The 19172-nt window shown below is 46.9% G+C and overlaps 2 protein-coding genes across 3 annotated transcripts in view; one reads left to right on the forward strand and one right to left on the reverse strand.

Annotated features, from left to right (window-relative positions):
• Positions 1-4691, reverse strand: part of SMC1A (structural maintenance of chromosomes 1A) — a 32044-nt gene extending 27353 nt beyond the window's left edge. For both annotated transcript variants that reach the window (XM_065901392.1, XM_065901393.1), the window contains exon 1: positions 4535-4691. In XM_065901392.1, the coding sequence (XP_065757464.1) occupies positions 4535-4643 (109 nt within the window). In that variant the 5' untranslated portion in view covers positions 4644-4691. The remainder of the gene's footprint in view (positions 1-4534) is intronic.
• Positions 4692-11148: 6457 nt separating this feature from the next.
• On the forward strand, positions 11149-18952 carry RIBC1 (RIB43A domain with coiled-coils 1). The gene is given in 7 exon segments (XM_065901271.1): positions 11149-11265; positions 12883-12964; positions 13168-13255; positions 13257-13507; positions 17827-17945; positions 18376-18770; positions 18865-18952. Coding segments are annotated over 7 exon segments (1140 nt in total).
• The last annotated feature ends 220 nt before the right edge of the window (positions 18953-19172 follow it).

The following is a 19172-nucleotide window of genomic DNA, read 5'->3' on the forward strand; positions in this document are numbered from 1 at the left end:
CCAGTTTATAAGAAATACAGCAGTTAGAGAAACATAGTAAATGACACCATGAAGAAACCTTAAGACAAACACAGAATGTGGGATATTCTACAAGACAACTGGTCTGGTCTTTTTGAAAAGTCAATGTCTTTTGGGGAGAACCATTCCAGGATACAGAGATTACTGAGACATAAGCAAAGGCAGCACACAAACTTTGATTGGATTCTGGTTCCAAAAAAATCCCAAAAAGACATTTTGGGGAGCAATTTGGGAAGCTTGAATATAAACTGGATAACTGATGACATGAGGAAATTAATTCTCTCAGGTATGATAATGGTATACTGGTAAACAGGAGAAGAGTGATCTTAGTAGATGAATGCTGAATCCTTTAGGGGTGAAACGTCATTATGTCTGCAATTTACTTCCAAATGATTAAGTAAAACACAGGTGTAAGTTTGAAAAGTTTCATAATCAAAACTTGGGGGGACTTCCCTGGTGGTCCAGTGGTTAAGAATCCGTCTTGCAATGCAGGGGATGCCAGTTTGATCCCTGGTAGGGGAACTAAGATCCCACATGCCGCGGGCAACTAAGCCGCATGCCATAACTAGAGAGCCCACGCACTGCAACTAATGAGCCCACGTGCCACAACTAGAGAGAAGCCCACACACCACAACGAAGAGCCTGCACACTGCAACGAAAGATCCTGCATGCCACAACTAAGACCCAATGCAGCCAAAAAATAAAAATAAAAAACGTGGGGAGAGGGAAAGGCATAAAAATATAAACAGTATAACAGTGATCATTTCTGGGAAAGAAAATAGGTAACAAGTCAGGGAAGGGAGAGAATCTTCTTTTTTACTGTATATCCTTTGGAATTTTCTGAACTTTATACCATGTGCATATATTCACTATTCAAATAAATAAGGTTTTTAACATTAAACATGATTATCTTTTCAGTAGTGGAGTCACAGTTTTTACTTTCTCTATTTTAGACTCAGAAAAAAATATATTAAAAAAAATTTAGACTGGGGTTGGGGGTAGGGAATAGTTTAATCTCTATAAATTCTATCTCAAGATTCCCCCCAACATGCTATCTGACCTTGAACTGAGGACCTGATTTCTAAAACCCTTCTACCCAGCTATAAAAATGGCAGCCCAGGTCCTTCCACAGAGGCAGTACAAGACAGTGATTAAGAGCTTGGGTTCTAGGGGCTTCCCTGGTGGCGCAGTGGTTGAGAATCTGCCTGCCAATGCAGGGGACACGGGTTCGAGCCCTGGTCTGGGAAGATCCCACATGCCGCGGAGCAACTAGGCCCGTGAGCCACAACTACTGAGCCTGTACGTCTGGAGCTTGTGCTCCACAACAAGAGAGGCCCGCGCACCGTGATGAAGAGTGGCCCCTGCTCGCCACAACTAGAGAAAGCCCACGCACAGAAACGAAGACCCAACACAGCCAAAAATAAATAAATAAAATTTAAAAAAAAAAAAAAGAGCTTGGGTTCTAGTCCAACAGACCAGGTTCTAATCTTAGTTTCACCACTTCTTAGCTGACCTTCCTTTCCCTTACCTGGAAAATCTGAAAAACCATGACTCATGGGTAAAAGCATCTAAAACAATGGTTGGCACATAGTTCTCTGTGGGAGTGGCAGGAGCACAGGTATAACAGGCACAGGTTCTGATCCTGGCTCTGAGAATCAAGTGTGCAAGTGATCACAACTCTTTGTGCCTGGGTCTTCTCATCTATAAAACAAAGATAATGGTATCTCCCTCCTAGGGTCACTGTGAGAATTTAAATGTAAAGTGTCCTAATAAATAAAGTACTTGCCACACAGTGAATGCTCAATAAATGGCAATCCTATCCTAACCAGGTCTGGACTCTTAGCTTAGTCTCCCTCATCACAGCAGGACTAGCACATCATGCTGACCAGGAGTCAGCCTTTTAGGCACCCATTTCCAACTTTTGGGCTTCTCTCATGCTCTCTAAGGATGGCAAGAACATCTCACAACCAAAGGTCTCCCTACTCGCAATCATTCAATATTGTAAACATTTTTATAACAAGCATTATGACCTGAACAATGATATAATGTTTCAAGGAATGTCTTCTTTGGGGCACTCCGTAGACCAGTGATGAAGATACAAAACAGAATAAACGTTAACATGTAGCAAGTGTCTACTATGTGGCAGAGAGAAATTCACTGAGGGGAATCAAAGAATGCCTTGTGGAGCTGGGCACTGAAGAATGGGGTCGGATGTAAGCCTGACATCTACTCGAAGAATGAGGAAGAAGGCGGTCTCTTCCCCCTCCCCCACTTTCCTTTGATTATAAAAATGTAGCTCAGCTTAATCCTTGGAGCAGAGCTCCCTCACCTTCCCACTTGTATCCCTCACAAGCATCCTATAAATCTACTTCTTGCCTGTCAAAAAAAAAAACACAGGGTACGGGAGGGCCAGACAGACCAAGGGCCTTTTCGGAATACCTGGGTATACAAATTTACCCATGTTGAGGAGACTGAATGCCAAGAGGTGCATCTCAGCTCTTTCCACAGGGGCCACCACACCAAAATCCTAAGAAACTGCAGTGGAACCCCAAGCATTAGCCATCTAGGCCAGTAGTTCTCAAATGAGGTGGGGGAGGGTGGAGTGATTTTGCCCCTCCCCCCTGGGGACATCTAGTAATATCTGTAGACTTTTTTTTTTTTTTTTTTTGCGGTACGCGGGCCTCTCACTGTTGTGGCCTCTCCCGTTGCGGAGCACAGGCTAAGGACGCGCAGGCTCAGCGGCCATGGTTCACGGGCCTAGCCGCTCCGCGGCATGTGGGATCTTCCCGGACCGGGGCACGAACCCGTGTCCCCTGCATCAGCAGGCGGACTCTCAACCACTGCGCCACCAGGGAAGCCCTGTAGACATTTTTGATTGTCACACCTGGAGGGGGTGGGGGGGGGTTGCTACTGTCACCTAGTGGGTAAAAGCCAAGGATGCCACTAAACATCCTACAATCCTAAAAGCCAAGGATGCCACTAAACATCCTACACCTTACAATGCCACTAAACATCCTAGTGGGTAAAAGCCAAGGATGCCACTAAACATCCTACCAGGACGGACCCCACAGCAAAGCATTATCTCACTGGAAATGTCAATAGTGCTGCTGTTGAGAAACCCTGCTTAAAAGAGAGCCATATCTAGGCAAGACTCCAGGGAAGGTCATCAGTTACAGCTACTTCAGCAAGAGCAGCCCCTCAGGCCAGAAAGTGATTTAGCTAGAACACCTCTGAGGTGAAGGAACACAGCAGGATTCCAAACAGACCTCTAATGTCCGTAGATGGGAGGACTCCATGGTGTATAATTTAGAGATGGGGAATTTAGATATGAAATGGAGGCCTTATCTGACTACCCTTTCTTTCCTCCTTTCCTTCCTTTTTCTTTCTTTTTAGTTTTTCTCCCAGTTTTAACAAGATATAACTGACATACAACACTGTATTACTTTCAGGTGTACAACATGATTCTGTATTTGTATATATTGCAAAATGGTTGCCACAATAAGTTTAGTTAGCATCCATCACCTCACAGTTAATTTTTTTCTTGTGACTTTTTTAAGATCTACTTTAAAACATACAAAATATACAATACAGTATGGTTAACTAATGACCACTCTTCCTAAAAAGCCATCCAAGTCACTCTATCACATCACTGTATCACATCAATCCTGCACAGCACTTATCACAGCCGAAAAATAACTTATTTCCTCCTTTATTATCGTCTTTCCCCTCTGGAATGTAAGTTCTCCGAAAGCATGGCTTATTCTGTTCTCCGCTGTTTCCACAGCACCTTGACTGAATAACTCCTTATAAAGCAGTAAGCATTCAATAAATTTGACGAGCGAATGAGTTCTGACTTTTGATGGTTTCAGTGGTAGGAAAGGCATGCCTCGAATTCGAGGCATCCCGACCTCTCAGTTGAGGCCGGGGAGTCGAGACCCCAAGCACTCCGGAGACGCGAGCACGGAGTCCGAAATTCAAAAGTGCCGCCTCCAGAGAAGAGTTTTTAAAAGAAAGGAAGAAAAAAAAAAAAGGAATTGGAGTGTACCAACGCGAGTCGGGAGGGGGCACTGGGATGCAGCAGAAGTATACCGCTTGGTCCGGAGGCTACGGGAGGGCCACGAGCGGTCCTACATCTGCCGGGGGGTTCAAACAATGCGTGGAGGCCGGAGGCAGCTGCTCCGGGGAGGAACTGCGTGGCCAGCGACTGGCAGCCGGTTCCGGACGCGCCACTTTTGGCTGCAGGGGGCAGTGGGCGGGGTAACGTACACTTCGGCCCGTACCACTCGGGCCGGGAAGGGGGTCGCACAAAGAGCGGGCAACTGACACCTGGGGAAGAGATTCGCGTCAGAGCACCCGAGCGGGAAAAGCGGGTCCAGGTCGAACCCCTCAGGAGGGCAAGGAACCTGTTAGGGTTTGCGACATTTCAGGCTGCACAGGCTGGATTGTACTACTGTGCTGCCGGATAGGGGGCTCCAGGCTGGGACGTTAAGCAGGGCCGCAGCCGGGTTTATCTCACCAGAGCCATTGGGTCCAATGATGGCGGTGAACCTCTGAAATGGTCCGATAATCTGCCGACCCTTGTACGACTTAAAGTTCTCGATCTCAATCAGCTTCAGGAAACCCATGACCGTGGCGGCGCCGGCGGCTGTTAGAAAGGCCGCGCCGTACGCCCGGGAACTAGGATAGCCCGCGCGGGAAACACCGCAGTGCAGGCCGGGCGGACGGCAAACCTCGCGAGAATAAGTCCAGGCCTAACGGGATTTTCGGCTTCCGGCGCGGGCGGGGCCTTCGGGCTGACGTGGATGTTTTCTAGATCCGTTGCCAGGGCGCGAGGTTACGACAGGCGTTTGGGCCCCTCCCCACTTTCTTGTCGCACGGCAACGCAAACCGCGGCTACACCCAACGTAGTCTTGGAGGAGGCAGGCGGGGCCAGGAGGAATCTGCAGCTGTTGGGATAGGGGAAACCTGTCTGAAGAAGCAGATCCTTGCGGAGACAAGCCAGGAGTCACAGCAGGATTATGCCCTCCAGGGCAAGAGGAAGGTGGGAGCTCGGCTGCGGCTTTTGCCTGGCCGACGGGAAGGCTCAAACAAGAACGGGGTCGGGAATTGGAAGGACCCCAGGGAGCGGAGGGCTGTACAAGAAGGAGGGGCCAGCGGGAGGATTCCGTGTTAGAGTTCAGATCTTGCTGAGGGTGGAGTAGGGTTGGAAGTGGAGTGGGGTGGGGTTATAGGTGGGATGGGGTGTGAAGGGGGATGGGGCGTGGATGGAGATGAGGATACTCTGGAGCGACTGGGATACGGGCTGGGGAAAACTATGGCCAGAGGTACTGTCCCTATCCCCCGCCTCCCTCCTGTTTCTCCAAAGCAGAGTTCAGAGACTGCCGCTATAGCTTCTATAGTCTTGGACCTGATGCTAGACCCAACCTGGAGCTTCAAAATTGGGACTCCTTGCTGAGAAAGATATTTTGTGTGAACCCCTGGGAGTCAGGGTCCCTAAGCCAGTGCTCTCCACCTCTATCCTTCTTCCCTTCTCCCCACTTCATCTCTCTCTCTCCATGCCTCACCCCCATCTCATTCCCTCCTCTCCATCCCCCTCTGCCGTCCCTTGCTTCCTCCCTTCCTCTTCTCTCTCTGCCCTCCACCCCTATCAACCGCCCTGTTGCCCTCCTTCCTCTCTTCTGCCTCTGCCCCTGACTCTGCCCTTTCTGTCCCCTTCCCCTCTGTTTCCCATCTTTCTATCCCTCTCCTCCATCCCCTCATCCCCCATCACTTTATACCTGCTTTTTACTAAGCCATGGCCTTAGCAGTCCAAGAGGCTGTCTGTGGAATCTTCCCCTTCAGTGTGACCTTATATTGTGGTGACAGATGGAATGAGTAGGCTGGCATTGGTGCTTAGACTTAGACATGAAAAGGGTCTGGTGGCTGCCACAGCCATTCCTGTGACTATTTTTTAAATGATGTCTGGAGGCTGGGAAGAGTCTTAAAGTCTTAGGACAAGTCCAGGAAAGTGAGAAAGCTTGGTTGATGCAATCTAGTAAATGAAGTTCAGTTGGGAGAAACAGTCATGATCAGGCTGAGGGGATAAAATGACCAAAGGACAGCAATCTCATATAATTGACAGGAACTACTGTTCCATTTAAGATGAAATGGAGCTTGGGGGGGAAAAGGTCAAATTGGATCCCTACTTCTCACACCATATACAAAGTGCAATTCCCAAATAGATTAAAAACTTAAATGAGAAAAGCAAAACTTTAGAAGTTTTAGAAGAATATATAGGAGACTATCTTTATGACCTCAGGGGATTTCTTAAATAATAAAAACTTTTGAGCTTAAAGGAAAAGATTGGTAAATTTGACTACATTCAAATTCCTCCAAATTACAACATAAAGTGAAAAGATGGTAAGTGCACACAGAAAGCTTCTAAAGTATTGATACTGTTCTATTTTCTGGGTTCTGTGGAGGGTTCACAGGTGTTCATTTTGTTGTTATGCTTCATAACTTACATGTGTTAACCATATTCTTTTGTGTGTATCAACTGTTACCAGAAAATTATTATAAAATAATAATAAAGTGAAAAGACAAGCCACAAATTGAAGATATTTGCCACAGGTAAACTAAGAAATGATTAGTGTGTAGAATACAAAAGGAACTCCTAAAATTAATAGGAAAAGGACAAACTGATTTTTTTTAATGAGCAAAAGATATGAATGGGCACTTCACAGAAGAGAAAGAAAAATGGACAAAACACACATGAAAAGATGTTGCAACCTCATTAGCAATAAGGAAAATTCCAATTAAAACTGATAATTATAATTTTATACCCACAAGTTGGCAAAAATTAAAAAGTCTGTAATATCCAGTGTTGCTGAGGATGTGGAGTGGCTAGAGTTTTTATACACTATAGTGAAAGTATAAATTGGTACAATCTCCTTGGAAAACAACATTATCTCGTAAAGTTTAAATAGGCTTATGCCCTATGATCCAGCACTTCCGCTCCTAGGTATATGCTAGGGAAACTTTTCCACCTGTATATATGTCTCTGTTAATCTACAAGTCCTTTCTCTTTTCCTCTTGCAATTAAAAAATAAATAAACTGGGTTGTTTGTGCTGCTGGGTTGTTTGACTAGAGTCCTAGTCTCTCTTGAACCCAGTTCAGTCAGGCCCCAGCAAAAATGTTCTAATCAAGGTCATCAGCAACCCTCCCCTTCAAATTAGTCAGTTCTCAGTCTTCGTCTTACTTAACCCATCATCAGTTGCCCACTGTCTCCTCCCAAAAGCACTTTCTTCACTTGGCTTCTCAGGTATTCCCATTTTTTCTCCCACCTCACTGGCCACACTCCTTAGCCTCCAGTGCTGGCTCCTCCTCTCCCTGTCTCCCCTGAGGCATTCTTAACTATCTACAGTCCCTTAGAGATCTCTCACTGTCTCATAGCTTTAAATTCCTTATATCAGTCAGGATGGGCTAAATTATGCTGAGGTGACAACCTCAAAATCTCAGCAGCTATATGTGGAAGCTAATAAATACAACAAACTAGTAAATATGACATAAAAGAAGCAGACTTACAGACATTGAGAACAAACTAGTGGTTACCAGTGAGGGGGTAGGGGCAATATAGGGGTGAGAGAGTGGGAGGTACAAACTACTGGGTGTAAGATAGGCTCAAGGATGTATTGTACAACATGGGGAATATAGCCAATATTTTGTGATAACTGTAAATGGAAAGTAACCTTTAAAAAACTGTTTAAACGTGTGTGTGTGTGTGTGTGAGTTGTGGAAAAAAATAATATCTACTTCATAGAAATATTAAGAAAAATACTAGTAGGACAAAAATATCAGCATTTTTTATATGGTGCAACCTAATAAATGAGTTACTAATACAACACGCTTATAATTGCATGTTTACAGTAAATACTCAGTAAATGTTAACTGTGATGACAATAAAAAAAGAAAAAAAAAATCATAGGCTATATAAAGCTTAGTAAAAATATGTGCTACATAAGAACAAATTGTTTCTGACAGAGGCCCTGAGAAAGCCTTAAGTGATCTATTTTTGTTTATTTTTAGTTTCAAGCTATGTTATAGGTGGGTGAGGTTGCTGGTTAACTAAATTCCAGTTAGGTAAGGTCTTGCTATACAGAAGCAGAATAATAAAATTATTTTTAAAAAACTGTTTAAAAAAAAAAAACCTAAGGACAACCAATCCAAACAGCCACCTAGGCTTTCTCAAATAAAGCAAGTGCTTCAGCTATAGCCAATCAAATAATTTCCTTCCTTTCCATCTCTCCTCTTTAAAGATCTTTCCCTGAACTCTTCTTAACCACTTCTGGTTTGGCACTGCCCGGTTTGTATTTTGCTCAGATAAACTCTTAAAAAATGTTTAAGTCTCAGCAGTTCATAAAAACAAAGATTTCTCACTCCTGCTTCTTGTCCACTGTGGGTTGGCTACATCTCTGTTCTGTCATCACTCCAGGACTGAGGCTGAAGGGGCAGCGCTCACCTGGGACATTGCCCAGGTCCCACAGCAGAGAGTGAAGAGAGAAAGTGGCTATAATGTAATGGCTCTTAGTTCTGCTTGGGATTGGCACATGTCAATTCTTACATTGCAGAGGGCAAAGCAGATCATGTGGCTAACCTTGAGGACAATAAGATAAGGATATAGAATCCTTCTGTAAGGAGGAACAGCAATTTTTTTTTTTTTGGCCACATGGGGCTTCTGGGATCTTAATTCCCCAACGAGGGAACAAGGGATCTAACCTGTGTCCCATGCAGTGGAAGCACAGAGTCCTAACCACTGGACCACCAGGGAATTCCCAACAGCAAATCTTTTTGAACAATAACAAAATTTACCATACTATATGTATGCTATCAGTGGGTATCTAATCGACCTCTCAAACTCAACACTTCGAAACTGATCTCCAGATCCTCATCCCATTCTGTTCTCCCCACACAGACTATTCAGTTGATAGCAACTCCTCTGACTGCCCCAGCCAAAATCCTTCAAGTCATTCTTAACACTGCTCTCTCACAGCACATCCAACCCATCAGGAAGTCCTGTTGGCTCTGCCTTCAAAATATATCCAGAATCTGACCATTTCTTGCTACATCCGCTGCTACCAACCTGGTGTGAGTCATATCATCTCTTGCCTGAACGACTGTAATAGCCTCCTGTCTGGTTTCCCTGCCTCTAGTCTTGCCTCCCCTCCCCTCCAGTCTCTTCTTAACAGAGCAGCCAGAGAGATCCTTTAAAAATCAAAGACAGGACACATCACTCTCACTGCTCAAAATCCTCCAATGGCTGCCCATTTCTCTCAAAATAGAAGCCGCAGCCTTTACAATGGTCTATAAAGTCCTACATGCTCTGCACCCCCCCAACCCAATCTCTCTAATGTCATTTCCCACTCCTCCTTGCCTCCCTGCTGTCCCCTTGAACGTGTGCCTCTTCTGTCCACCTTAAGGCCTTTGCACTTGTTCCCTCGGCCTGCAGTGCTCTCCTAGTTATCTGCATAGGAGACTCTCTCACCTTCTTCAAGTATTTGCTCAAATATTACCTTCTCAGTTATGCCTCCCCTGACGTCCATATTTAAAATTGCAACATGCCCCCCACTTCCTTGGCACTTCCAATTCCCCTTATCCTGCTCTATATTTTTTCCTGAAGCTCTTATTATCTTCTTACAAACTATTTAATGTACTCCCCACTAGAAAGTAACTTTCACAAGGACTCAGATTTTTGTCACTTTTGCTCCTTGATGTCTCCCAAATGCTTAAAGGATCATCTGACAGTAGGTACTCCATAAATATTTGTTAAATGATAGAATGAACATGGGTGAAAAAAGCAAGATGCAGAAGAATGCATACTGTGTGATACTCCATAAAATTCTGAGACAAGAAAATGTTTTAAAATATTGTTCAGGGAGTTACGCACACACAGTACATTAATGCATCTTAGTAAGGGAATGGTAACATTTTGGATAGTGGTTATCTCTTAGGGTAAGGATGAGGGAGGAGAGACATAAGACCCTTCAATAGTATTGATCATTCACTATTTCTTAAGTTGGGGAGTTGGTTCGTGGGTCTCTTTTATCATGCTTCCTAACTTACATATGGCTTATATATATATTCTCCTGTATACATCAAATATTTTAGTTACAAAATGGTTAAAAGAGAGAGAGAGAGAGAGAGAGAGAGAGAGAGACCGGAACTAGTTATACGAGGAGTTGAAGAATGGTGTTCCAAACAAAGGAACATGGTGTACAAAGGCCCTGAGGTGGGAACAGTTGTAGTGTTGGAGGACTTGATAGGAAGCCAGTGTGCCTGGAGCACCGTAAGCAAGGGATAGGGAGGCATGAGATGAACTGGAGAGGTGTGCAGGAACCAGATCTTGAAAGCCCACAGTAAGGAGTTTGGATCTGATTGTAAGTGCAGTAGGAAGCCAGTGGAGGATTTTAAGCAGGTGCAAAACATGATCAGATTTAAGTTAGCAGAAGTGGTTTGGGCTGTGGCTTTGGCTGGCTCACGTGCCAAAACTGGGCCTCCCAAAATATGAAGGAACACAGGCAAATTTAAGCCCTCTAGCCTTTCATTTGACTGGAGAATAAGTAATAAAAATAAAGGGGGAGTGGTGGTGGCATTTACTGAAACGGGGAAAACTAAGTAGAACATAATGTAAAAGGGATGTTGTAAATGAGTTTGAGACTTGGAAAGGTGAGCAGGGGTCAGATCATGAAGACTCATAAATCTGGCAAAGGGGGTTGGACTTGATCTTGTAAACACTGGGGAACCATTTGCTTTAAAGCTGCTTTTAAGGGTTTTAAGCTGAGGCGTGCCATGGTCAGATTTGCTTTCAGAAAAATCACTTTGGTAGCCAAGGCAGAGAAAGAGGTAGAGAGCATAACACTAGAGCAAGGGAGGCCAGTGAGGCTCCTGGGAATACTGTCTGGCACCAGCTTGTGAGGCCTGAATTAGGGTGGTGACAGCAGAGATGGAGAACACAGATATGAAATATGTCAGGAAGTAAAATCAGTAGGAATCAATAACTGGTAAGATACTGTGGGGAGAATGGAATGGGGGTGGGGGTGTAGTCAAGGAGGATGGTTAGCACTGATTGGCCATTCACCTCACTCTTGCTCCAGATGTATAAGGTAGACCCACCACCAGATCCCAAGGAGGTGGCAGCCATAGAGGCTAGAAGAAATCAAGAAAAGGAGCAACAGAGCCAATTCTTCAATGTGTGGACCAGAGAAATGCGGGTGAGTGGGCAGCAGGGACTTTCTCTGGACCAGGGGCCACCTCACTCTTACACCTGGAGAGGAACATAGCAGTGCCCATCACAGCCCCTCCCTGATTCAAGCAGACTGTAGGGCTAGAAAGGAAGGAGAAGGGTGAAAAGGTACTCACCCCCACGTGTGGGAAGAGCCTGGGAAAGGGGACTGGGGGTGCAGGGGAAGAGACTGGGGTTAGAGGAGCCAGTGACAGCTGACTTCTCCAGTCAGCTCTGGGCCAAGTGGCCTGGTTCTCAAGAGACAGGCAAATGGAGCCGAAAGAAGTCTATAAAGAATATTTGGGGGCTTCCCTGGTGGCGCAGTGGTTAAGAATCTGCCTGCCAATGCAGAGGACACGGGTTTGAGCCCTGATCCAGGAAGATCCCACATGCCGCGGAGCAACTAAGCCCATGCGCCACAGCTACTGAGCCTGTGCTCTAGAGCCCATGCTCCACAACAAGGTGCAATGAAGAGTAGCCCCCACTCGCCATAACTAGAGAAAGTTCACGCCCAGCAACGAAGACCCAATAGCCAATATTTTCTCAGCCATAAATAAATAAATAAATTTATTAAAAAAGAAAAAAGAATATTTGGTATTGCATGCATATGCCTAAACTCTTTCTGGAAGGCTACATAAGAAACTGTTAACTGTTCCCTGGTGGTCCAGTGGCTAAGACTCTGTGCTCCCAATGCAGGGGGCCGGGGTTCGATCCCTGGTCAAGGAAATAGATCCCGCATGCCACAACTAAAAGATCCCATATACTGCAACGAAGATCCTGCGTGCTGCAACTAAGACCCAGTGCAGCCAAATAAATAATAAAATAAATAAATATATTTAAAAGAAAGAAACTGTTAACCAGCCTGAGGGACAGAGATGGGAGGGACACTTACTCTTCACTAAACTGTATTCCCTTTTGCACTATTTTGAAACGTTTTAAATGAATTATAATCAAAATAAAGAGAAAATATTGATAGTTTAAGAAAAAATAGATTGCTGGCTGGGTGGATGAGTGGTGTGACTGAGATCTAGTTGGTAAGCGTTTCCTCAGGGCCTGCTCTGTGCCAAGCACTGGGGTGGGCAGTAGGGATACAAAGGTGACTAAGGCCCAGTCTCTGCCCTTAGCAGGCTCACAGTCTGGTGTAGGAGATAATCAATAGAGGCAAACTTCATTATAGTGTGAGCAGTGGGCCCTAGATTCTATGGGAGTAGCACCTGCTGGAGGGGTCAGGAAAGTGAAGTCTGAGCTGGTCTTAAGGGATGAATAGGAGTTTGGGTAAAGAGGGGAGGAAAGAGTGTTCCAAGTGGAGGGAGATGCTGGAGCAAAGACTATCAGTATGAAACAGCCTAAGATGTGCAGGGAACTGTAAGCAGAGCTTCTGAGGGTGGGAGAGGGGAAGAGGGTGAGATGAGGCTGGAGACAGAGGAAGAGGCTAGACCACTGAGAGACTTACAAACCATGCTGAGATGGTAGAACATTATCCAGTACGTACTGGGGATCCTATAGGAGGATTTTGAAGCAGGTAAATTCTGAGCAGTCTATGTTAGAGCATTCGAGGCCCACTGTTGGGCCCGTACCTTGATTTAACTCATTTCTTTGGGATCAGGTGGATGCTGAAGCCCTGAACAGCCAGGTGGAAGAGAAAAAGCTTAGGAAGGCAAAAAAGCAGAGCAAGGTGGCAGCTTATGGTAAAAGCCCAAGGCCAGGGGCCAGCCAAAGAAGAAAAGCAAGGGCCAAGTGGGATAACGCAGGGCAGTTCTGCTTCGGAGTGGGGCCTGAGGCCTGGGGTGTGGTAAGACAAACCAGATTGACCTTTGGGGACAGTGGCTGTGCTGAGTGGGCTCTGTCCCTCCCATGGGGCCTTCTCCATGCCCCTACCCACCACCCCCAGGTACCAACCAGGTGCAATATGATGTGGTGGCTCAGATACTACAGAAGGAACAGGCAGAACGGACAGGTCGGCTGGCCAAGAAAATGCAAGTTTCGGAAGCAGAAGAAGCAGCTCAAGAAAAGGCGTGAACTTGACTTTTGGGATTCAGACCGACTCTGGAGGGAGTTTCCAGCTCATCTTGGTGACAATGATCCCCACTGGGGCCCAACCAGCCTGCAGTGCTTCTCTGGGGAAGATTTGGACAGGGCCATATGCCTGAGAATGCAGCAGGAAGAGTTCATGCACAGCCTGGAGAAGCCGCTGCAAGAGCAACAGCAAGCCAGAGTTGAGAACTGTGCAGGTAAGCAGCGGGGCCCTCCAGGCTGTGACCTGAGGCCTAGTGGGGAGTCATCCTGAGCTGGATACAGTGCCCAGAAGACCAGAACTGTGTGGGGAGGTCCAGTTACCCATAGGGGCTGATGCTGAAAGGTTAGACTGAGCAGGCCCCAACCTCCCTGACTTCCTTCATCAACTGACAGTATAGCCACTGATCCCCAGTCAGCCTGGCACTCCATTACCTGGAGGCAGCACAGTGAAGACAAACCTAATGGCTCTGCTGCTTACTAGCTGGTTTGGGCAAATGAATTTTCCTCTCTGTGCTTCAGTTTCCTTATCTTAAAATGAGGAAATGAATCCATACCACAAAGAGCTCGTATGAGAATGAAATGAGATACTGTAAGTAAAGCACAAGCGTCAGTGCTCAATAACCAGTAGCTACTATCAATATTACTATGACATCTGTGGCTATGTCCCCCTTTTCCATTAGAGTAAGCCTTTCACAGGCAAGGACCATCTCTTATCTACTCACACTGCTCACCTTTAAAACCACCCCTGTTATAGCACCCTGTTCTGTTATACCGCTTATCACGGAGGTAACTAAGTATCTGAAAGTATTTGTGGAATGTCTGTCTTCTCCCCAAAATGTCAGCTCACTGAAGATGAACCACATATCTCATTTCCACCCCTATATCCCAGTTGCCTAGTACGTTGTCTGCCACAGTGTCAGGAGCTCAATAAATCATTGTTGAATGAACAACTGACCAATGTAAACAAGAAAGGCACCCTACCCTCCAGGAACCCACAGAACCATGCCTTCCAGAAAATCAGTGTAGAGTAAGAGGAAAAGATACATGCACAAGTCATTTACCAGCACATATCTATACTTTAACGCTGCGTTAGGTACTATGAGCGGTACTGTGATAGAAGTATATATAGGACACGGAGGAAACATCAATATGGGAGTGGTCAGTTCTCACAAAGGAAAGGAGGCAGGGTAGGGGGTTGCCACAGGCCCGCTGTCAGGAACCAGTTTTGGAAAGTTGGGTACAATTTCGGCAAGGCAGAGAGTGGGAATGAGAAAAGGTCATTCTAGGCAGAGCAGGTAGCAAAAGGAAGAGCTAACCTTTGCTGAGCACTTACTGTGTACCAGACACTGTGTCAAGCTTTCTACCATGTATTAACTCATTTTATCCTCACGACAACCCTATGAGGCAAGTACTAGTAGTATCCCTATCTTCGGTGGAGGAAACTGAAGAGCAGAGATGTTAAATAACTTGCCCAAAATCATACAGCTAGTGGGTGATGGAGGCGGGAAGTGCGGGAAGTGAACTCAGGCAGGCTGGCTCCAGAGCCTGCACTCTTTTTTTTTTTTTTTTTTTTTTTTGCGGTACGCAGGCCCTCTCACTGTCGTGGCCTCTCCCGTTGCGGGGCACGGGCTCCGGATGCGCAGGCTCAGCGGCCATGGCTCACGGGCCCAGCCGCTCCGCGGCATGTGGGATCTTCCCGGACCGGGGCACGACCCCGTGTCCCCTGCATCGGCAGGCGGACTCCCAGCCACTGCGCCACCAGGGAAGCCCCAGAGCCTGCACTCTTGACTGCTACGCCACACTTGCTGTCAGTCACCATGAGAAACTGGGAACTCAGAGGCCAAGGGAGAAGTTTCAAAGAGGGAGTCATCAATAACGTCAAATGCCCCAGAGAAGTTCAGATAGGAAAAGAATGAGACTTGAAAATGAGATTTGGAAATTAGGAGTATTTGGTGATTTTTGTCAGAACAGTTGCAGTGGAACCAGGGGCCAGCTGCCCAATGGCAGCAGGCAGGTGTACGAGAAGGTAGAGCAAGGCAACAGGGACAGCAGAATGCTGTGAGAGAGTCTGTGTAATGTCATGGAAGGAGCATGGGCTGATTCCTCGAGAGATCCGGATTCAAATCCCAACTTACTACTTGCTGGCTGTGTAACCTTGGGCATTTTACTTCACCTCTGGAGCTCATCTGAAAAATGGGGCTGATCTTTCCTCTCTGGGTTGCTACGAAGAGTGAAATGAAACAAGGCACCCCTATCCTCCCTTCCCCCGCCCTCCAGTCTCTGAAATGTGTCCCTGTGCCTCTCCAGAGCCAACCCCTCAACCTATGCTCTGGACCCCATTCCCCCTGCCTCCCACACAGGCTGTGCTCCCTTTAGGTACTCCCCGCTGGGTTCTCAACACTTGCCCTTCCACTGGCCCCTTCTGTGAAGGCTGTAAGCATGCTTGTGTCTAACCCTTCTTAGGAAAAAAACAAAAGTCTCCCTCCACTCTGTGATTCCTCTAGATGCTATGAGCTAGCTGTCTTCCTTTACAACCATACTTTCTGAAAAATCTGCTTCCACTTGCTCTTTCCTTCCGAACTTTCCAGTCACACCTCAACCCCTGAGATCTCATTTCTCCCCACACAACTTCACTGACACTGCTCTTACTAAAATCATCAATGCCCTTTGTGTTATCAGGTACAAGAGGCTCTGTTCAGTCTTTTCTCCTTGACTGGGACTTTCTTGCTACACTTGACTATGATCACATCTTTCTTCTTGAACCTCTCTCTTCCTTGGCTTCTGTGACAGCACATTCTGCTTGTAGCTCTCCGATCATTCCTCCTGTCTGCCCTTTATGGATTCCTCTTCCTTCTACTTCTTCCTTCTTGAGACTCTGTCCCTGGCGCACTCCTTACCCTGCATACTTGCCTCAGGCACCCTCGGTCCTCATTCTGGTTTCAGCTAAAATGTCGCCACCTCTGTGCTGAGGACTCTTTACCTGCAGAATCAGATATCCAGGTGCCTGCGGACCACCTCCAACTCAGCTTCCTAAACAATACATCAGTGCTTCCTAACCTGCTCTAAATTCTGTATCCTCTAGTTCCAGTGGTGGCCACACAATGCATGGAGTCATCCCAGCCAGGACCCTGGAAAGCATCCAAGTCTTTCTTCTCCCTTACTCCCTCATCCAATCCATCAAGTACTGCTGATGTAACCTCCATATATTTCCCCTCCATCCTTTCCATCACTGGCCTGGTTTGAGCCCTCCCAACTGGCCTACTGCCTTAGCCTCCAAGATGGCTTCCCTACATCAACTGTCTCCCACAAGCCTGACTGTCCTCTATACTGGCCACCAAAAGGAGCTTTCTAAAATGCAGATCTGTGTCACCCCCTTACTTAAAATCCTTTCATGTTCCCCACCACCTTCAGGGTCAAGTTTTTAGTCCTTAGTCTGGCCCCTGTAGAGCTCCCTAGTCACTTGCATTTTATGCTCTAGGAAGAGCAGACTATTTGTAATTTAAGATACAGACCATGCTGTTTCTTGGCTTCCTTCATTCATTTGATAAATATTTACTGAGCACCCACTATGTGCCAGGCTCTGATGCAGGTGCTAGGGCATGGTAGTGGATAAAACAGACAAAAATCCCTGCTTTCACAAGGGTTACCTTCTAGTGAGGAGAGAGACAGGCAATAGACAAAAATAATTAAGTAAAATGTAGGGTATATTGGATGGTGACAAATGCTAGGGAGAAAAATAAATCAGAGAAGGAGGATAAATGTTGGGAGCAGGCAGGTGGCAATTTTAGGTATGAGAGACAGAAGGCCTCACTGAGGCGGTAACATTTGAGCAAAGACCTGAGGGAGGCAAAAGAGCATGAGACAAGAGCAACGTTTATTGCAAATCCCTGAGGCAGGACCGTCTGGCATGTTCTAGAAACAGCAAGGAGACTGGTGTGGCTGGATTGAAGCAAAGTTTCAATATATTTGCTCATGCTGTGCTTGCAGCCTGGAATGCCCTTTGCCCTTTCTGACTATATGCAACATGTATTTCAAGGATCACCTCCTCCTGGAAGCCTTCCTCTCACCCAAAGCTCTCTTAATGCCCTACATACATCTCTGTCATTGCCCTTACCACATTGTGGTATGATGATCTACATTTGATCCATCTCCTCCATTAGACAAGGAACTCTCTGAGGACAGGATCTAATTCATTGGTATCCTCAGAACCCAACACAGGGCCCTTAGACTGAGGCTCAGAGATGAAATGATTTCCCCAAGGTCACACAGCCCAGAAGCAACAGAGCTGCACTGAGACTCCAGTCCATTGGAGGCATCTTTCAGTGAGGGACCTGAGAAATTCTTGTTGCTGTCACTTTGGTTATCCCTGGCCCCAAAGAGTACCTCCTTCCACACATCCCTCCAATGAGGACATTACCCCCTTCCGAAACATACATACACATACATCCACAAAGCTTGCTGAACAAATGGCTGAATGAGTGAACCAGAAATGCAGCAAGCCAGTACAGTGCCTTGACCATATTTCTCTGTGTAGATATGCTCAGTGAACAGCTGCACCTAGCCGTGGACTTGCAGGCCACCCAGCTGGCCAAGCTGGAGGACTGCTGCCACAAGGCCATAATGTCTGCCATGGCCAACGCCAACAAGGCCCAGGTACGTATGGCCAGAGCCATCCAGTGCACCCGGCTCTCCCCAGTCCCCTGAACAAAGTCCTGGGGAACCTCAGCCACATCTTTCCCCTCACAACCCTTCTCGAATCAACACCAGCCCTCTCATCTACCTGAGGATTTCCCCCTTCACCCAAGGGCCCTCTTAGGGCAGACGGTCCCCTTCCCCACCTCCAGACTCAGGATGACCTGAGAACAGAACACTGCCCTCCCTTCCCCAGCCTCTTAGTCTAAGGGCTTCCAGAGGGCAGGGGAGTTCCCTGCCCATTCTGCCCCTTCCCCCACCTTAAGTCACTCAAAGGCCATGCAGTATCTCCCTGAGATGGAGGAGAGTAGGGCCATGTCTCCCCCTCCCCGGTGACTGAGAGTTCCCTGAGGTTGGGCATCCAAATGCTCACATTCGGGGGCCCCACCAGGTAGCTAAGATGGCTAAGCAGCAGCGCCGTGAGCATCAGCACCAACAGGAGGACAACCTCATGGAGAACCAAAACCAGATCACAAGTGAACTACTGACTGAGAACCCCCAGGTCGCCCAAAACCCTATGGCTCCCCACAGGGTCCTGCCCTATTGCTGGAAGGGTGTGATTCTAGAGCAGAGAGCTGCCATCAGGAAAGTACAGGAGGTGCAACACCATGAAAAGGAGGCACAGCGCCAGACCGAACAAGCACTGGATACCAAATGGGAAAGCCAGCCCATGTGCTTGGCCCAGGCAGCAATGGAGCTAGAAGAACAGGAGAGGGAGCTGTGTGCTGAATTTCGGAGGGTACTAGGCTCCTTCAACCAGTAGCTGGCTAAGGAGCAAAAAGACCAGTGAGTTCCAGGGGGTGGCAGCAGGGATGAATGCCAAGGGAGGGTGGAGACGGATGGCAAGGGCCAGGGAGAGAGGGAAAGCCCATCACCTGAGGCCTCTGGATTTCTATCTGAATTCAATAATCTACGCCAATCACCCTACAGCCCAATATCACTTGCAATTCAACACCAGCAGCCGCTGAGCTCTGGATGGTCATCTCTCCCTCCTCCATCAATCAAGCTCACAGAGGCTGAGTTAAGAGAGGAAGATGATCCATTTCCCAGTGGGAGAGCTGAGCCAGCACCCCCACCTTTGACCCTAGGTAATAAAGTTATTCACTAAAATCAAGGCCACGTGTTGTAATAGGACACAAAAGGTGTGAGGTACTGCCTTTCCCGCCCCACCCCTGGGCTCTGAGCATG

The sequence above is a fragment of the Phocoena phocoena genome, chromosome X (genome assembly GCF_963924675.1).
Source record: "Phocoena phocoena chromosome X, mPhoPho1.1, whole genome shotgun sequence".
Classification (NCBI taxonomy): Eukaryota; Metazoa; Chordata; class Mammalia; order Artiodactyla; family Phocoenidae; genus Phocoena; species Phocoena phocoena.